The 18,848-nt window shown below is 53.9% G+C and overlaps 1 protein-coding gene across 1 annotated transcript; it reads left to right on the forward strand.

Moving 5' to 3' along the window:
- The first annotated feature begins 2,266 nt into the window (after positions 1-2,266).
- GRM2 (glutamate metabotropic receptor 2) lies at positions 2,267-11,520 on the forward strand. The gene is made up of 5 exons (XM_082664802.1): positions 2,267-2,731; positions 5,363-6,200; positions 7,717-8,792; positions 10,800-10,980; positions 11,226-11,520. The coding sequence occupies exons 1-5, from the start codon at positions 2,282-2,284 to the stop codon at positions 11,297-11,299; spliced, it is 2,619 nt and encodes an 872-aa protein (XP_082520928.1). The 5' UTR covers positions 2,267-2,281; the 3' UTR covers positions 11,300-11,520.
- The last annotated feature ends 7,328 nt before the right edge of the window (positions 11,521-18,848 follow it).

The following is an 18,848-nucleotide window of genomic DNA, read 5'->3' on the forward strand; positions in this document are numbered from 1 at the left end:
CTCTCGCAGATGGGAACCCATAGCACTGTGCGCACCTCCCGGGGCTCAGTGACCTTCCCAGCCCAGTGCCTCATGCCCGCTGCTCTCTGGGACGCAGTCTGACTTGGGGTGGAGGGGGCCAAGAGGCAACTGCTCCAGCACAGGGTGGGAGGGCCCGAGGATTCAGCACCACGCGGCGGACAGCGCCGGGCCGGTGCGCCTGAAGAGGGGAGCGTTGGAGGAGTCGGGGGAGGCGGAGGCCCGGTTGGCCGCGGGAGATCTGGAATGGAGGAGGGGCTGAGGGCGGGCCGGGGCCGGGGGCGGGGCGGGCCGCGATTGAAAGCTGCAGGTTGAGCGGGCGGGCGGAGAGCGCAGAGCTGCCGAGCCAGCCAGCCAGCGAGCGAGCGAGCGAGCGAGCGCTCTAGCGGGAGCTGGAATCCCGCGCCCCCGGCTCCTCTCCGTTTTTCTCCGCGCCAGAGCCGGGCGCGCAAGGTAGGGTAAGCCTGGTGGTGCCGCGGCCGCCACCGACCTTATCGATCCTGACCCCACGTCCTGGGGTCCCACGGGCCCTCGAGTTCTGGGGCTCCTGGGGCTGAGACTGGCCAGGGCGTCCAGACAACGCTTGCCAGGAGCTCCGGGAAGCGGGAAGACAGCCCTAGACGTCCCGCCTTTCTTCCCCAAAGAACGCACGCTCTGCATCTCGATCCCTCGTTCTTCCTGCCCCTCCGTCCTTTGGTCAGTCTTTCTGTCTGTGCCTCTGTCTTTGTCTCAGCCTCCCAGGCTCCATCGCTCCCTCCCTGAATTTTGTGGCCCAGGCCCCCAGGCTGCCCCCTTCTAGGGTTCTCTCTCCCTTCAGGGTTCTGTCCCTTGTTGGAGCTTTGGTCCCAGCCACCCCTGTGGGAGGATCGTGGTCTTGACCAGTTTGGACCTCAGCCCCCATCTGGGTCCGTGTCCCCATCTGTGTTGGGCTTCATGCTTACCTCTCTCTCCTGTTTGCCTGCTTGAGCTGCTGCTTTCTGGCTATGCACAGGATCGCAGTTCTCCTGGCCTAGCCCCAGTGGCAGACTAACCCTGGGGAGCTGAGGGGGCAAAGTGAAGAGCCCCAGTCTCTGTGGCCAGGATATGGGGTCCTTCAACTAGTTCTGCCCTTCTTCAGGCTCAGTTTCCCTCTGCTAGCCTTCCCAAGCCTGTGTGATTGTGACAACCTGTGTGGGATGGGTGTCTGGGAGGGCAGCTGGGGCACAAATACAGGGTGCAGAGTGGAAGAGGGAGGCAGGGTCTCTGAGGGCTGGGGCCAGGATGGACAGGGCCCTGAGACCAAGGATGGGGAGTCGAGATGGTGACTTTCTCTGCTTGGTTCTGAGCTGAAGAGAAAACGAAAGCAAAAAGTCTCAAACGGCAGTCTATATAGTGCTAGCGTGTCCAAAATCTCACCTTGAGCCCTGTTTTGAGATTTTGACCAGGTGGACTGCCCCCCCACCCCTGACACACACATACACTCACATCTACTTTCCCTGTTGACTTTAGGACCTGTGGTCACTTCGGTGTCCCTCTCTAGGGCCAGCCTCTCTACCTTGCTATCTAACTTCCAAAGCCTAGAGTCTCTATTACTTCCCCAGTCAGGGGGTGTTGGGGATGGCTTTTTAAGAACGAGAGGCTGGGAACCTTGGGTGCTCACCTGGGCTTCAGTTTCCTTAGAGGTTGGAGACTAACTACCCTTTGTTCTCAGCCAGCGATGGCTCCTCTCTGGAAATCCAAGGCTCAGGATAGGGACTGGACTCCCAAGTTTGTAACTGTGACCTTCTGCTGCAAAGCTGTTGACTTTGGGGTCCCGGGAGGTTTTGGCAGGGTGTTGGACATTCTTCTGGGTCTTCTGTTTTCTGTTTGGGCCTTTACTCTCTGTAATCCTCCATCTCTGCTAAATTTGGGATGGGCACAGAGCCCATCTCCAGCCGCAGATCTGGGCAGGGCTGAGAGACAGGCCAAAGGGGTGTCCCAGGAGTTTCTCATCCTAGTTAGGAGCACCACCTCTCCCTGGCTCCTCAGTCCCTGGGAAAGGAGTTTGGGGGAGGCAGAGTCAGAAGGGGTAGCCACTCTCAGGTTCCACTGTTCCCTACCTGTTTGTCTGTCTGTCTGTCTGTCTGTCTCTCTCTCTCTCTCTCTCTGCAGGAGCTGGGTCCCTCCTCATCCTTTTCCTGTCTGTCCTTTCCTGGTCTATTTATACCTCTCTTTGCCTTTGCTGCTTCTGCCCTCACCCCCTGGAGGCCCAGGTCTGCTGGACCCATCCATCCCCTTTGGGGCCATGGGATCACTGCTTGGGTTCCTGGCTCTGCTGCTGCTGTGGGGCGCTGTGGCTGAGGGCCCAGCCAAGAAGGTGCTGACCCTGGAGGGGGACCTGATTCTGGGTGGGCTGTTTCCGGTACACCAGAAGGGCGGCCCAGCAGAGGAGTGTGGTCCTGTCAATGAACATCGCGGCATCCAGCGCCTGGAGGCCATGCTTTTTGCGCTGGATCGTATCAACCATGACCCAAGCCTGCTGCCGGGCGTGCGCCTGGGTGCACACATACTCGACAGTTGCTCCAAGGACACACATGCCCTGGAGCAGGCACTTGACTTCGTGCGTGCATCACTCAGCCATGGTGCCGATGGCTCACGCCATGTTTGCCCCGATGGTTCTTATGCCACCCATGGTGATGCTCCCACTGCCATCACTGGTGTCATTGGCGGCTCCTACAGCGATGTCTCTATCCAGGTACATGGGGGCTGTTTAAGTGGGGGCTGGGAGGGAGGCCAGAGGTGGGGACCTGGAATTCCTGCTGAGCAGGGGCTCTGGGCTACCATGCATTAGAAGAGGGACTAGCAGCTTCCTTCGAGTAGCTTTTTACAGAAGACTAAGAAAGTGCCCCTGTGGCAAAATGGGAGTACAATTTTAGAGACTGTGCAAGGAAAGCATCCCACTTCCAACACATACGCACACACACATCTGATGTTATACAGCCCTAAGAAACTTAATAGGCGTTTTGAATCCTGGCTCTCCCACTTACTGTGTGACTCTGGACATTATTTCTCTCTTCTGTGCCTCAGTTTCATCCTTATAAAATGGGACTCATAATACTCACCACTCTTAGGGGTGTGGTGGAAATTTAATGAGGGGGCCTGGCAGATCGTAACGGCGTAATCAACATTAGCTGCTATTGTTATTAAGCCATTTCATAGATGAGGAAACTGAGGCTTGGAGCGAGGCAAGGCACAAGTCCAGGTGCTCACAAAGTGGAGACATGAACCTAGGGCTCTCAGCCAAGGACCTCCGGGACTGTCAAGTCATCTGTCTTTGGATTGGAAAGGGGTGGAAAATAGAAGCCAAGAGCAAACCAGAGAAGAGAAACAGGGGTTGGGGACCCAGAAGGAAGAGAAGCAGGATGTGTGTGGAGGTGAGGAGGAGGGTACCCAAGGGTCTTCAGTGGGTGTAGGATTTGAAGGGATGGAAAGGGGAGGGAACCAGGTCCTCCCTCCTCCTGTTCTCCCATAAGGGGTCAGCAGAGGGCTCAGCTAATGTCCCTTGCCACATCTGGCTGCTTTAGCCCAGGTGGGATCCTCCCTGTCCCTGACTGGGTTCCTCCTCTTGCTTGGACCCTTACCTTCCTGGTGCCTGACATAGGCTGCTGGAAGGTGAGGCCAGAGCTGGGATTGGGGTTGGGAGTGTTGCAAGGAGGGCCTTGTCTGGGGCCTCAGCTTCCTTTAGGAGGCCAGCAGAGGGCATTGCCATCAGAAGTAGGGCCAGGACCTCTGACCTGGAAGGCTTGTTTAGGAGAAAGGAAGCAGGAGTCTAAACCATGAAGGCAGCTTCTGGCCTGGGGTTGGGGAGGCCTGCTCATACCCCTATTGCAGGGAATGAATTACCAGTCCTGCTAGTTCCAGCTACTGGAAGTGTCCAGCAGTAGCTTGGACAGGTGTGGCTGTAGCAGCACCTACATCTGCAGCCCTGGGGATGCAGGGGCAGGGATGGGTAGGCAGCCTCCCACCTGCTGATGTCTGCAGGGGCTTCTGGGGTGCTTTCCCAGCACCTGCTCTTCACAATTCTCTTCAGGGCCCCATGTATTCATCTCCAGGAGCCCAGTTACCTCTCTCCAACCCCAAGTTGCCTGCCTCCTGCAACAGGGCCCACACCTCAACATCAGTCTGCTTTTTCCTTGTCTGGGTCAAAGCAAAGCTCAGTCCTTTATCCATAGGCTGCACCTGCCTGTTAATGATTCCTCCATATTCTGGCCCCTTCTCTCTTGCCAAAACCCCTATCATCTTCCAGGCATTGTGGCTTCACATACATCATTTTTATCTGCTCATCAACCTTGTAAGGCAGGAATGAGAAACTGAGGCTCAGGGAGGTTTGCTAACTTGCCCAGGGGCACAGAGTTAGAAAGTACAGGGAAGGCATTGACACTGTCAGAGTAAAAACCTGTGTCCCAGTTGCAAACACAGGACCTAACTCCCGCTTGTGGAACCTGGGCCATGCCCTGCTCTCACCTACCCACCATCCCACCTGGTCCTTGGCTAGACCCCACTCTTAGGGGCAGGTCCCAGGAATCTGGGGGTGGGAGATCGGCTGCCAGGCAGGCAGTGGTAGGCAGGAAGCCTTGTTTATTTCAGGTTCAGGCATCCAGTGGAGACCAACTCTTGGGCTCTCAGGGCTATGGAGCCCTCAAATCTCGGTCTTCCTGGGGGAGTCTTTTCCTTCTTTCTCCATCATCCCATCAGAATTGACTCCGGGGTAGAGAGCTTAAAAGCCCTGAGCATCCCACTTGCCATCTAGGTCCTACTTTTCCCTGTGCAGCCAGTGGCCAACCTCTCTCCACCCAGGACTTGGGCCTTCCCTTAGCTCTCTCTCTTTGTTACTGCCATGAGTCTGAAGGGAGACAGGAGAGGGGTTCAGGTGTGGCTCAGGACCCTGGTGCCTTGGCCCTGGGTCTTTCTCAGCCCTTGGGAAGGGATAGAAAACTCCCTGCCACCAGGGGGAAGACACATCAAGACAAGATATAGGTCTTGGGCTTCCCTGGTGGCGCAGTGGTTGAGAGTCCGCCTGCCGATGCAGGGGACACAGGTTCGTGCCCCGGTCCGGGAAGATCCCACATGCCGCGGAGCAGCTGGGCCCGTGAGCCATGGCTGCTGAGCCTGTGCATCGGGAGCCTGTGCTCCGCAACGGGGGAGGCCGCAACAGTGAGAGGCCCGCGTGCCACACAAAAAAAGAAAGATATAGGTCTTTTGGGAGAGGGAGACCTCAGGGCCAACCACATGGGCACTTGATCCCAAGGTCCAATAGCTGTGGGGGCACATCCGTCTCCAGCATTTGACTTGGTCTCTATCTTTGCCCTCTCTACCCCTCCCCCAGGTGGCCAACCTCCTGCGGCTATTTCAGATCCCTCAGATCAGCTATGCATCCACTAGTGCCAAGCTGAGTGACAAGTCCCGCTATGACTACTTTGCCCGCACGGTGCCCCCTGACTTCTTCCAAGCCAAAGCCATGGCTGAGATTCTCCGCTTCTTCAACTGGACCTACGTGTCCACTGTGGCATCCGAGGGCGACTATGGCGAGACAGGCATCGAAGCCTTTGAGCTAGAGGCCCGTGCCCGCAACATCTGTGTGGCCACCTCGGAGAAGGTGGGCCGTGCTATGAGCCGCACAGCCTTCGAGGGCGTGGTGCGAGCCCTGCTGCAGAAACCCAGTGCCCGCGTGGCTGTCCTATTCACCCGTTCCGAGGACGCCCGCGAGCTCCTCGCTGCCACCCAGCGTCTCAATGCCAGCTTCACCTGGGTGGCCAGTGATGGCTGGGGGGCCCTGGAGAGCGTGGTGGCAGGTAGTGAGGGCGCTGCTGAAGGTGCCATCACCATAGAGCTGGCTTCCTACCCCATCAGCGACTTTGCCTCCTACTTCCGGAGCCTGGACCCGTGGAATAACAGCCGGAACCCCTGGTTCCGCGAGTTCTGGGAGCAGAGGTTCCGCTGCAGCTTCCGGCAGAGAGACTGTGCAGCCCACTCCCTGCAGGCTGTGCCCTTTGAGCAAGAGTCCAAGATCATGTTTGTGGTCAATGCGGTGTATGCCATGGCCCACGCGCTGCACAACATGCATCGCACCCTCTGCCCCAACACCACCCGCCTCTGTGATGCAATGCGGCCTGTCAATGGGCGCCGCCTCTACAAAGACTTCGTGCTCAACGTCAAGTTCGATGGTAATGCTGCTGGCCAGTGTCCACCAGGCAGCTGGCCCTCGGAGGGTGAAAGGGAACAGGCCCTCAGGTTCTAGTACACGGCTAAGAAAACATAGCCCATAGCAAGTAAGGGCATTACCCAAGGGGCTGGTGTCAGAGTCAGAACAAGGACAGCCAGGCAGAGAGGACTCCAACAGGAGCCAGGACTAAGGTTCCACTTTCTGAGTTCCTTCCAGAGAGTAGATGTCTGGCCTGGTCCTTCACTGTGAGGATCTCTGGTTCCTGCTTGGGCCTTGCCCTTTATCTCCTGTCTCTTTATCATGCAGGGAGTAGGGATCAGGAGACCTCAAGCCCATTGTCAGGCAGCAAAATATCAGTGAGAGTCAGAAGGAAGGTGCATCAGGATGACACACTATTTCCCAGGAAAATTTCTATTCCTAATCTTGGTTTTCCACTCAAGGTGGCCACAGTCTCTTCAAACCAAAAGTTATTTTAATAGAAGTTCCAGCTTCAAGAAAAATAAATGCCTCAGAATCATCGTTGTGCTTCAGGAAGAATCACTGTGGGAACAGTGAGAGAGGGTGCCAGGGCTGACAAAGCTTGGAGTACTGGACCAGGATCAAGAGGAATAGTAATTCCAATAAGACTGACATTCAGAGTTATGGGAGAATCAGAGTGGGGGTTAGTGTTGCATTTGGGTCTGATTGGGTTGACATTAGAACAAGGCTGAATTTAGCCCGCTGGGCTAAGTGGAATTTATGGTAGGGCTCAAGTTGGATTTTGAGGACTTTTTTGGGTAGAAAGAGTAGGGGCTGCGGGGGACCTGCATTCAACACCAGGCTGCACCATTCACCACGGGGCCTTAAGTACATGATCTGCTAACTTGAACACCATTTCTTACTGGGACATGGGATAACAGGGGTACCTGCCTTCTGAGCCTGGCTGAGAGATGTGAGGTTCACAGGGGAGTGGGGATGGGGAGTAGAGTGATTTGTGAGATGCCTGCCAAGCATATTCTGGTGAACATTGGTGGTTCCAGGTGACCACTGAGGTTGGGATTCAGCTTGCACTGGGATCAGTGTTAGGACTGTCCGGGGCTGGAGGTGGGGATGTCATTGATGGGATTAAAAGTAGGACCAGGACTAGACCTAAGGTCGAGTTTAGCCTTAGGGGGTCTCCATGTTAGGTTTGGGGAAAGGGCTGTGGTGTGTGTTGGGATAAAGTTGGGGTCTGGGGTCTGGGTTGGAAGGTCTAAGGCTGGGTTTTGGGAGTCATGGTTGGGGATTGGTGTGGGCATTAGGTTTGTGGAGGTGCCTGGATTTTAAGGTTGGGGTTCTATTTGGGGCTTAGGGTTGGGGTTTGTTGTAGCCTCTCATTTAGAAAAATGGCTGGGGTTAGGCTGGCTTTAGTGCTGGGTTGAGGATCAGAAGGATGAGGGCTGACCTAAGCTTTGGGGTTTGAGTTCTATGTTAGGGTTGAGGTCACATCAGGATGACCCACCAATCCAACCCTCTCTTCCTTCCTTCCTCGACCCCAGCCCCCTTCCGCCCAGCTGACACCCACAGTGAGGTCCGCTTCGACCGCTTTGGGGACGGTATTGGTCGCTACAATATCTTCACCTATCTGCGGGCAGGCAGTGGGCACTATCGCTACCAGAAGGTGGGCTACTGGGCAGAAGGCCTGACCCTGGACACCAGCCTCATCCCATGGGCCTCCCTCTCAGCCGGGCCCCTGCCGGCCTCTCGCTGCAGTGAGCCCTGCCTCCAGAATGAGGTGAAAAGTATGCAGCCGGGGGAGGTCTGCTGCTGGCTCTGCATCCCCTGCCAGCCCTACGAGTACCGGCTGGATGAGTTCACCTGTGCTGACTGTGGCCTGGGCTACTGGCCCAATGCCAGCCTGACTGGCTGCTTTGAGCTGCCCCAGGAGTACATCCGCTGGGGCGATGCCTGGGCCGTGGGACCTGTCACCATCGCCTGCCTAGGCGCCCTGGCCACCCTCTTTGTACTGGGCGTCTTCGTGCGGCACAATGCCACCCCAGTGGTCAAGGCCTCTGGCCGGGAGCTCTGCTACATTCTGCTAGGTGGTGTCTTCCTCTGCTACTGCATGACCTTCGTCTTCATTGCCAAGCCATCCACAGTGGTGTGCACCTTACGGCGCCTCGGGTTGGGCACTGCCTTCTCCGTCTGCTACTCGGCCCTGCTCACCAAGACCAACCGCATTGCGCGCATCTTCGGTGGGGCCCGGGAGGGAGCCCAGCGGCCACGCTTCATCAGCCCTGCCTCGCAGGTGGCCATCTGTCTGGCCCTTATCTCGGGCCAGCTGCTCATCGTGGCTGCCTGGCTGGTGGTGGAGGCACCAGGCACGGGCAAGGAGACAGCCCCTGAGCGGCGGGAGGTAGTGACATTGCGCTGCAACCACCGCGATGCAAGCATGCTGGGCTCGCTGGCCTACAATGTGCTTCTCATTGCGCTCTGCACACTCTATGCCTTCAAGACCCGCAAGTGCCCTGAAAACTTCAATGAGGCCAAGTTCATCGGCTTCACCATGTACACCACCTGCATCATCTGGCTGGCCTTCCTGCCCATCTTCTATGTCACCTCCAGTGACTACCGGGTGAGCTACCTGCTCCAGGGTGGGCTGAGGCCTGGGGGTGGGTGGGGGGCAGGGTGGAGTGGGACACAGGACCTTCTATTTCCTGATATCTCATTTAATCTTCTGATAACTCTGAGGCTCCAACAGGTTAAATCCTCACCCAGGAGCACACAGCTGGTGGTGGCCCAGTTAGGAGTGGACCCCAGGGGAAGGTGGGAAGGTTGAGTGGGGCCTGGGGAAATGGCCATGGAGGTGGAGGAATTAGAGCTGAGAAGAGATTTCAGGACTCAGATGTTATCTCCTAACCTGGGTGGAGGTGGAAGTGCCGAAATGTGTCCAAATCAGCAGAGGCTCTACCCTGCTCCACTGAGGGGTTGGCTGCAGAAGGGGAGCCCTGGTCTCTGCTTTTGTGGAGCTCCCAGACTAGCAGGGTGATTGACCAAAGAGCTGCTGACTGGTTTAGGTTGACAAAAGGCCCCAGTGAGAATACAGAAGAGGGAGGTGTGTATGTGGTGGTGGTGGTGGTGTGTGTATGAGTGTGTAGGACGTCAGAGAGGGCTTTTTGGAAGAGGGGTCCTTGAACTGGACTCTGCAGCACAGGCAGGTGGGAATAGGTAGGGTGGAGGAGGTGGGGAGGGCAGCCAATACGGAAGCTGATTGGAGCAGAGGGTCTGCATTGCCCTCCCCCTCGCCTGGAGTTGAGGTGGGGGGGGTGTACATGGTGGAAAGGTAGGCAGAGGTGAGAGTGAAGCAGGAATGGGAATGGCAGAGCTATTAAACCAGCAGCCCCAGAGGGTACAATGCTTTGATGCCCCTTGGACCTGTGCAGTGTGGCGTGGTGCCCCCAGTGCTGTGCAACTCTGGGATTGAGAGATGAAACCAGGGAGGTCAGGAAAGGTGAAGCAAAGAGGGGGAGGAGATCTGGGGTGTAGGGTTCAGGAAGGTCAAAGCAGGTGAAAACTGTACCCCAGTTGGTGGCTTCCTAGCAAAATTCCAACTGGCACTGAGTGCTCAATGCATCTCCTCAGCTTCAAGGGGCAATGGCTGCTTCAGATGGAGTGGTCAGGGCAGACCTCCCCAAGGAGGTGACAGGTGAGCTGAGCTCTGAACAATAAGAGGATAATCTTGGGTAATCCTCACAATTCTGGAGTAAATTCTGTGGCTCTCCCCGTTTTCCAGATGAAGAAATGGAGACTCAGGGAGGTTCAATTCCTTGCCTAAGGTCACTCAGCTTGGGAGTATAGAGCAGGGTCTGAGCTGACAATTTTAACAATTAAAGGAGCAGGAAAATTGAGGCAAGAACCCCTGCAAAAGCCCTTTTCCTCAGGACAGAGGTATGGTGGGCAGTGCCGGTGGCCAGGGACGGCTGGGTGTGGGCTGCTCTTGCACCTGCTGGGCCACCTGCCTGGGCAGTGGAGGCCCGAGCTGGGGAGGGAATCTGCTCTGACTCAGCCTGCATTTGCATATGATTTGCATTTGCATGCCAATCATAGGTGGCTAAGGACTTACCTGGCATGTACACACACAGTACCCACACACACATGCGTGCACACACGTATCCCTACACTCACACACGTGCACATACCAGCACACCTGGCAAACATCCACATCTTCCCACACATCCATATAAATGCATCCTATACTTACACACACAACTGCACACTCTCACCACCCCCTACACACACACACCCCGTACAGATATTCATGCCCTTACATGCATGCACTCCATACCTGCACCCCTACACACACCCGCACACACACACATGCCTGCACACCCACTCCCACATGCACTCTGCATGTTCACCCCCACAGCTAGAACTCTGGTCATCCTGGAAGATGGTGCACTGGGGCTGATGCTGGGACTGTGCCCAACCTTCCTAAAAATTCTTTGGAGCTTGGCAGACAGACCAAGGTCCAGTGTTGGATGCTTACGGTCTCCCCTGCTCCTTACCCCACCTCCTGGGCAGGGTTCCTGGGGCCAGGCCCAGGCCTGTGGGACAGACTCATCCTTGACCTCTCCCATCACAGGTGCAGACCACCACCATGTGTGTGTCCGTCAGCCTCAGCGGCTCTGTGGTGCTCGGCTGTCTCTTCGCGCCCAAGCTGCACATCATCCTGTTCCAGCCACAGAAGAATGTGGTTAGCCACCGCGCACCCACCAGCCGCTTCAGCAGTGCAGCTGCCAGAGCCAGCTCCAGCCTCGGCCAAGGTCAGCGTCCATCTATTTCTAAGACCCCTCTACACCTGTGCCCCCTCTCCCCACCTTAGTTCCTCATCATGGGGGCAACTCCCTGGGTTGCTGAGATTCCTTGGCTGGGGGTGAAGTGCCCCCTAGATGAGGCTGGACAGGAGAGGGTGTGTGGGGGATGATGGTGAGCTGCTCTCCGCCGCCCTGCTTCCCTACTGTATAAGGGACCTTGGGACTGGCCCCAACCTCCAGCTTCCTTTCCCTAGGGTCTGGCTCCCAGTTTGTCCCCACTGTTTGCAACGGCCGCGAGGTGGTGGACTCAACAACATCATCGCTTTGAGGATCCCCACACTCCTGCCCCGACACGGCTGCTCCCCAGAAGCCGGCGCAGACCTGTGTCCAGGGCCAGGAGGAAGATGGCTGGAGCACTGCAATAATGCCAACCCCGTGCCCGCCCCCAGCGCCACTTACCAATCTATTCACTCAAACCCTTCAGAGTCAGAAGTCAGAGTCCTTGGTCTGGGAGCCTCTATAACGACCACCAACTGCCCTTGCAGCTGTGTTCCCTCCTTGCCAGGCCCAGGACTTGGAAGGGAGCAAGCCAGGGTCCACTCTGCACTGGAACAGGAAGGATGAGGACTGAAGGCCCCAATCCCCAATCAGCAAAGGTGCTTCCAGCCCTGCCCCTCCCTCCTTCTAGGGCCTTTTAAATTTTTTATATAAGTTATTCTGGGATGGGGAGGGGGGTCAAAATGGGGGCCGTCGCTCCTCCTGCACAGTAGTTTGTCCTGTAGTTTATTTTGTATTATCTGTAAATAAAGTGTCTTTATTAAAAAAAAAAAAATCACTCTTTGCCTCTGATCCAGGGAGGCCCCTCACCCCCACCACAGCCTCTCAACCTTCATTTTGCCAGTATTTGTTCACTCTGCTCTGTGCCTATGCTAGGAGGATCTGGTGGCCACAAGACAGACCCAGTCCCGCCTGGTGGAGACACAGAAAATGAATAAGCCATCCTTCCTTGAAAGGAGCTGCTACAGACAGGCCAAGGCACTACTGGGGTGAGGATGGGAGATTTAAATGGACACAAGCTCACCTGGCAGTCTGGGGGAGGACGTGGACGATGTGGGTGATGGAGCAGGCGGGGAAGCTGACTGTGACCCTTGGGAACTGTGGGCTTTTCCATTGTCTGGCCTGCCTGGCACTTGGAGGAGCCTTTGGTCAGCTCAGAGCCAGGCCGAGCGTTTGGGGTGGAGGGAGCCAAGAGGAGGCACAGGCTGGAGCATCGCCTGTTCATGTGGTGCGAACAAAGCCAGGAAGAGGGCGTGAGGAGGGAGGAGGTGAGGTAGGGAGGGCAGTTGGAGAGACCATCTGCTGTCGGACCCGGTGAGAGGTGGGAGAAGGGGGCCTTTTTCCCATCCCTGGAGGCGCTCGCCCCGCGGTGGGATTGTGGAGCCCAGCGCCCTCAAGCAGCCCCCGCGTTTGCAGTCTGGGACTCACCAGCAGAGGGCGCCGAGGCACAGGCTCGGACTCGACTTAGCCAAGCAACCGCTGCCCTCCTGTGGCCTAGGGGGCAGAGGGCACGCAGCTACCACAGGAGCAGAGGAAACTGACGTTTTGGGGGAGGCCCCAGACTGTGGTATCTTAGAGGGACGAGGTCCTGCACTGGGAGACGGGCAGACCAGGGACATTTGTTTTTTAAATTCATTTTTACTTTGGCAGCGCCGGGTCTTAGTTACGGCACACAGGCTCTTCCTTGTGGCATGTGGGATCTTTTAGTTGCGGCATGCACGTGGGATCTAGTTCCCACCGGGCCCCCTGAATTGGAAGCACCGAGTCTTACCCATTGGACCACCAGGGAAGTCCCGACATTTGTGATTTTTAAGTGAATTCATTTGCATCTATAGGCTGGTAAGGCTGTGGAAATTTGGGTTAACAATTTAAGAAATGAAAACAGAAAACTGAAAAAAGAAAATTGCAAGAGTGGCTTTTCCTCTCCAGCCAATATTTGGGGTGTAGGGATGCCAAATAAAATACAGAATGCCCAGTCAAGTTTGAATGTCATATGAACAATGGAAACCTTTTTGGTATAAGTATATCTCATGCGATATTTGGGACATACTTACACTAAACATTTTTATTGTTTATCTGATGTTCCAATTTACCTGGGCATCCTGTATTTTCACTTGCTCATTTTGGCAACTCTACTGGGGTGTCTCTGCCCCAGATCCCTGCCCTGAATGACCCAGGCCTAGGTGCAGCCCCTAGTGACCAGACATCAGGGTGCTGCGCCCCATGGGAATTGTGGTGCTGTTCCCTGCTTCCAGTGTGGCCTTTTCTGGGTCTTCATGCTAAACTGGATCCAAGGAACATTTGCCCACCCTCCCAGGCCCTAGGCAGGCCAAGACAGGGCTTTGCAACTGAGCAACTCTGCAACTCCTCTTGCAACTGAAAAGCAATCCTCCTTCGCATGGCTCAAGTATATTTTCCTTAAAATGTAATAATAATAAGTTTTAAAAGGTAGTAATTAACATGGTTCACAGCTAAAAAGGTACAAAGTGTATTCAGTGAAAACTCTCCTATCCCTGCCACCCATCCAAGGAGAGGGCCCAGAGGCCTGGGAGCTGGAGGCAGGTGAAGACTTCCTAAAGGTCAGTCCTCAAGTCTATGGACCACATCCCTTTCCTTCCTCTCTTGCCATCCCCACTCCCCGACAGTGTTGAAGGTGGAGAATCTCTTGTCCTTCACTCCTTAGCTCTCAGTCCTTATCACACATTACTAAGACCAAGCACCCAGTTCTCCCCCCAATCCTAAGTGTTCTGGGTTTATGTCCCTGCTCTCTTCTCCAATGCCACATTCATGTCCACAAAGCCCTGAAAGGGGTGGGGGCTCAGAGGCCCCTGCCCTTTCCGGATGTTACTGGAGAGTAGGTTCTTGTCTCGTGGCAGAAAGAATTCGGAGACGAGACAGGGAGGTCAAGAAAGCAAAGCCAGGATTTACTTAAGCAACAGAACGCTCAGAGAGCGGGCAGGCTCAAGTGACTAGCTGGGCTGAGCTTCTTTGGCAAGCCAGTTATGTGGGGTATAGAAATGAAGGAATGGAATATTCATTGGGGAGGATTCCCTGATTTTCATCCCAGCTCCACGTTCCCAAAGGGAGGAGGGATTTTTGTCCTTTAGTCTTGATGAGAAGTGTCAAGTGCATGATGGGAACTTCTTATCTGCAAGGCTAATTTTATTGTAATGAGAGCATAATGAGCAAAATGTTACCTTCAGATTCCAGAGAGTCGCGCCTTTTCCCACCTTTCTTTGTCTGGCTCCAGGACACTTATCACCCCAAATGTGTGGTTTCCTGTCAGTCCTGAAGTTCCTGCTTTTCTTTGTCTGCCCAAGGACCCCCACTGTTTACAAGATGTGGTTTCCTGCCATTTGGCCTGTGTCCGCCTTTCTCTGTTCACATCTAGCTATCTACCTGCTCTAACATTCCCCCTTCAAGGAATCTGGACCCTTAAAGTCTCTCAAGGGGCAAAGGGTCGATGGTCCATCTTCTGTAACTGCTTCAAGCTGAGCATGGGTGTTGTCCCTACCTATGGGTCCAGGTCTCCTTGCTGTCTGTCAGAGATAGGGGTTTGCGGGTTGTTTACAGTGGTGGAGATGGAGAGTGGGGAGTAGAAGGAGGCAGCATGCTTATCCAGTGGATGTTGATAGTCCTCATCTTCAAGTGGGATGGTTTGAAATCCCTGACGTATCATCATTTGAAGCTGGAGTTTTCTGAAGCTGTGGGATTTTTTTCCCTTGGCACCTCAGGTTTTGCTATAGCAGCTAACAGGGAGAAACTGGAGTATATCTGAGTGTATTCATTATATTAAACATTAGTCCGGAATATTGTCCAATCCCTCTGCTGGCCTTCTCTCGTGTATTGTTAACTCTATTATTATGCTTTTATTGTGAGTTTTAGTTTTATTTATTCCAGTCACTAGGTTCTTCCACCAGATAGTGACGCTCCCCACATATTAGATATTGGCAGTCTGGTTGGTGTCTGTCACCTAACTGTGATTACTAAAAATTAGAGTGTGATTGTAGTATGTTTCATTAAGCCATCGTAATTCTTGTCTCCAGATGCTAATACCAGTAAAACAGAGGCTAACTTTGTCTAAAAGCTGAAATACCCTTCCCTCTGATTTGGAGGAAGGTGTCTGTTCCAGAGACCTTGGCCTCCAGTTGGTTTCTGCTCCAGTCCTTCCTTCTTTACTGCACTGGGGTGGTAAATAACCAAAATATTTTGCTGTTTGCCCCATCAAGTCCCTCAAGGAGGTAGGGAGTCCTAAAAGATGTAGGTCCTTTGGGGAGGTACAGCTGTGGGGGCAGATCCAACCATCAGAAGAGTTAGTAACTTTAGCAATGGCATTCATGGTGTCAGATAGTGGATGTTTGTAAGCTGGAGCTGTGACTATGTGAATAAGAAGGGACTTCCCTGGTGGCGCAGTGGATAAGACTCTGCACTCCCAATGCAGGGGGCCTGGGTTTGATCCTGATCAGGGAACTAGATCCCACATGCATGCCGCACCTAAGAGTTCACATGCCACAACTAAGGAGCCCACCTGCCACAACTAAGACCCGGTGCAACCAAATAAATAAATAAATATTTTTTAAAAAAGTGACGCTGGGTCTGTCAGACCTCATGGTTGGAAGTTGCTAGAAAGATGTTAGGGGATGTTTAAAAAAAAAAAATCCATGTTAAACATGTTTAAAAAAAAAAAAAAGGAGGACCATTAGGATGGGTGAGGTTAAAGGAGCCGTGACCTCATGAGAAGCAAAAGAGCAGAGATACAGGGAGTTTACTGGAAAGGGAGGGTATTGACACCTGGAAGGAAGCCATTAGCCTCCTTTAAGGTGATTTTTAAAGGAGTGACAAACTTTGTTTTCCCTGGGATTCCCTGATCCGAGACCTGTGGATCTATACGTTTTTCTGTTTGTTTTTAATTTGGGGGGAATATTTGGAGCTGGATTGTCCATAATGCATAATCCAGCCAAAGGTAGGCCTTGCTTTTGGTTTTCAGGGAGAGTAAGAGTTGCCGCCAAGGCTGAGAGAAAATCCCTTCCCAGTAAATGGACTGGGGCATTTAGGCATGAAAAGAAACTTCTGAGTTATAAGGGTCTTTCCCTGGGTGCAAGTGAGAGGGGTGATGAAATGTTTTAGCTTAGGCCTTCCTTCTACCCCAACAATAGAGCAGGTTTCAAGGGCAAGGGGCCCAGTGTGAGAAGTCAGGACAGAGCACGTGGCTCCCGTGTTCACTAGAAACTGGACAAGCTTACCTGCCACATCAATGGTCACCCGCGGTTCCTCCCATGTGATGACTGTCTACTAGGAAGCCTTGGGAGGTCCCAGGTCCCGTCAATCAACCAATGCCATGACTGGCATGGGGGAATTTCCTCACTCCCTTCAGAGCTGGGGGCATTTCCTCCTCCAGTGGCCCATCTTCTTACAGATTGGGCATGGTGTCTTGGGTAGAGGTTGGGACCTGTTTCCTGGACATTCCTTGCTCCAGTGTTTGGAGCTCCCACAGGTAAAACAGGCTCCCTTTCCTGGCAGAGGTCTTCTGAGAGTACTTTTGGGTGATCAGGAGGTGGATTAGATCTTGTCATGACAACTGCCAAAAGCCTGGCTTGCCATTTCTTTTTTTTTTTAAAGATGGATTTTTTTTTTTTTTTTTTTTGCAGTACGTGGGCCTCTCTCTGTTGTGGCCTCTCCCGTTGCGGAGCACAGGCTCCGGACGCGCAGGCCCCGCGGCCATGGCTCATGGGCCCAGCCGCTCCGCGGCATGTGGGATCTTCCCGGACCGGGGCACGAACCCGTGTCCCCTGCATCGGCAGGCGGACTCTCAACCACTGCGCCACCAGGGAAGCCCAAAGATGGATTTTTTTTAATTGTTACTTTTATTTATTTATGGCTGCGTTGGGTCTTTGTTGCTGCACGTGGGCTTTCTCTAGTTGCAGCGAGTGGGGGCTACTCTTCGTTGTGGTGCGCGGGCTTCTCATTGCAATGGCTTCTCTTTGTTGCGGAGCACGGGTTCTAGGCGTGCAGGCTTCAGTAGTTGTGGCACGTGGGCTCAGTAGTTGTGGCTCACAGGCTCTAGAGTGCAGGCTCAGTAGTTGTGGCACACGGGCTTAGTTGCTCCGCGGCATGTGGGATCTTCCCGGACCAGGACTCGAACCCGCGTCCCCTGCATTGGCAGGTGGATTCTTAACCACTGTACCACCAGGGAATTCCCTGGCTTGCCATTTCTTAAGTCATGCTGTTCCTTCCTTTCTTCCTCTATTAAAGACACTGAAAGCCCTGTATCAACAAGAAGGTTGAGAGGGGTTTGGGGCCCCATGGCAAGCTTTGAAGCTTCCGACGGATGTTGGGCTGATTGTCTAGTGAAGTGGGTTGCAAATACAGTGTGTCCCTCAAAAGTGTTTGGGTCTACATTCGTATACTTTCTGAGGGCAACTGCCAATTGGGCCTGAAATAGGGCTGGATTTCCATCTTGGCCTTGGGTGATCTCTTTAACCTTATAGTTAACAGGTTTAATTATGCATCCCTTCAATGAGGCAAAGGCTCATGTGGCCCCCTCTAGTGATAACAAGCTGGCCTGGCTGATAGTCCCAATTGGGATCCATTAGAGGCACTGCTGTCATGCCCACAGGGTATTGATGAGGTTGGGCAATGTGTAATCCATCAGCATATGTTTGATGCTGTGCCCAAATACAGGTCTTTTCCTCAGTGGTGCAGCAGTGGAAAAGAACAATATTTAGGTCCTTCCAGGTAAAGTCAGAGGAGAGAGTCAGTCCCTGGAATTCTTGGGTGAACCGGCTAGAGTCCTCCCAGAATCCACCCAAGGGAGTGCGGTGCTGGTTGAGGTCAAGGGGGGTGGACTCTGGTAATTCCCTGAGGCCCACCTACTACTTCCTGAAGGGGGCAAAGAAGCTCTGGCTGTGCTTTTGGTACAGAAGGATAAAGGGGCTTTTAGGGCGGGGGAGGGGCTGACGATGGTGAGTGTTGGGGCTAGGGTCTTCTGCCTGGGAGCTTGGATTCCTCCAGGAATGCCAATAGAGAGGGCTTTTGTGTAGCCTGAAGGGGTCCCAGCCAGCAAGGTTCCCTAACATAGGAGTTGCATAGCTCTGGGTTTTCTCTTAGGGTCATAAAAGCCTGCACATAAGGAACTTCTGTCCATCTTCCTTGCCTTCTGCAAAAGTGTCTAACTGTAGGACGGTATTATAGTTGAGGATTCCATTCTCTGACCAGGCCTGATGGTCCTCAAGTTTATATTGGTGTCAGAGTGTTTTACAAAATAAAACGAGATTTCTTCGTTTTAAAGAATATAGAGGGACTTCCCTGGTGGTCCAGTGGTTGAGTCCGCCTTCCAATGTGGGGGATGTGGGTTTGATCCCTGGTTGGGGAACTGGGGTCCTGCGTGTGGCGGGGCAACTAGGCCTGAGTGCCGCAACTGCTGAGCCCGTGTGCTCCAACTAGAGAGGCCACGAGCTCTGGAGCCAGAGCGCTGCAGCTGGAGAGAAGCCCACGCGCTGGGAGAGATTATGCATGCCGCAGCAAGGATTCCGTCTGCTGCACCTAAGACCGGAGGCAGCCTAATTAATTAATTAAAAAAAGAAAGTAATGTTAATTTTAAAAATAACGTTTGCATTTAAGCAATTGATGTTGTCTGATACCGATATCATCTTCAATATTTGTAATAATAATAAAAAAAAATCTAGAGAAAACTTGTTCCAGTGACTCAGAATGATCCCAAGGGGGTAGGCCTTGGGGATGGAGGAGATGTTTCCCATTGTTCCTTCAGGGAGAGAGTACTCCTGTAACAGGAGCACTAGCGTTAGGAGCTCCTGTGGGGG

The sequence above is a fragment of the Grampus griseus genome (genome assembly GCF_964374135.1).
Source record: "Grampus griseus genome assembly, chromosome: 10".
In the NCBI taxonomy this organism is placed as follows: Eukaryota; Metazoa; Chordata; class Mammalia; order Artiodactyla; family Delphinidae; genus Grampus; species Grampus griseus.

What these genes read in the sequence shown, in the direction of transcription:
- GRM2 (XM_082664802.1), top strand. Translation starts at nt 2,282, where the DNA reads ATGGGATCACTGCTTGGGTTCCTGGCTCTGCTGCTGCTGTGGGGCGCT. An exon ending in ACAGCGATGTCTCTATCCAG is followed by an intron (nt 2,732 to 5,362) that starts GTACATGGGGGC and finishes CCCCTCCCCCAG; the next exon opens with GTGGCCAACCTCCTGCGGCT. An exon ending in CAGCTCCAGCCTCGGCCAAG is followed by an intron (nt 10,981 to 11,225) that starts GTCAGCGTCCAT and finishes TCCTTTCCCTAG; the next exon opens with GGTCTGGCTCCCAGTTTGTC.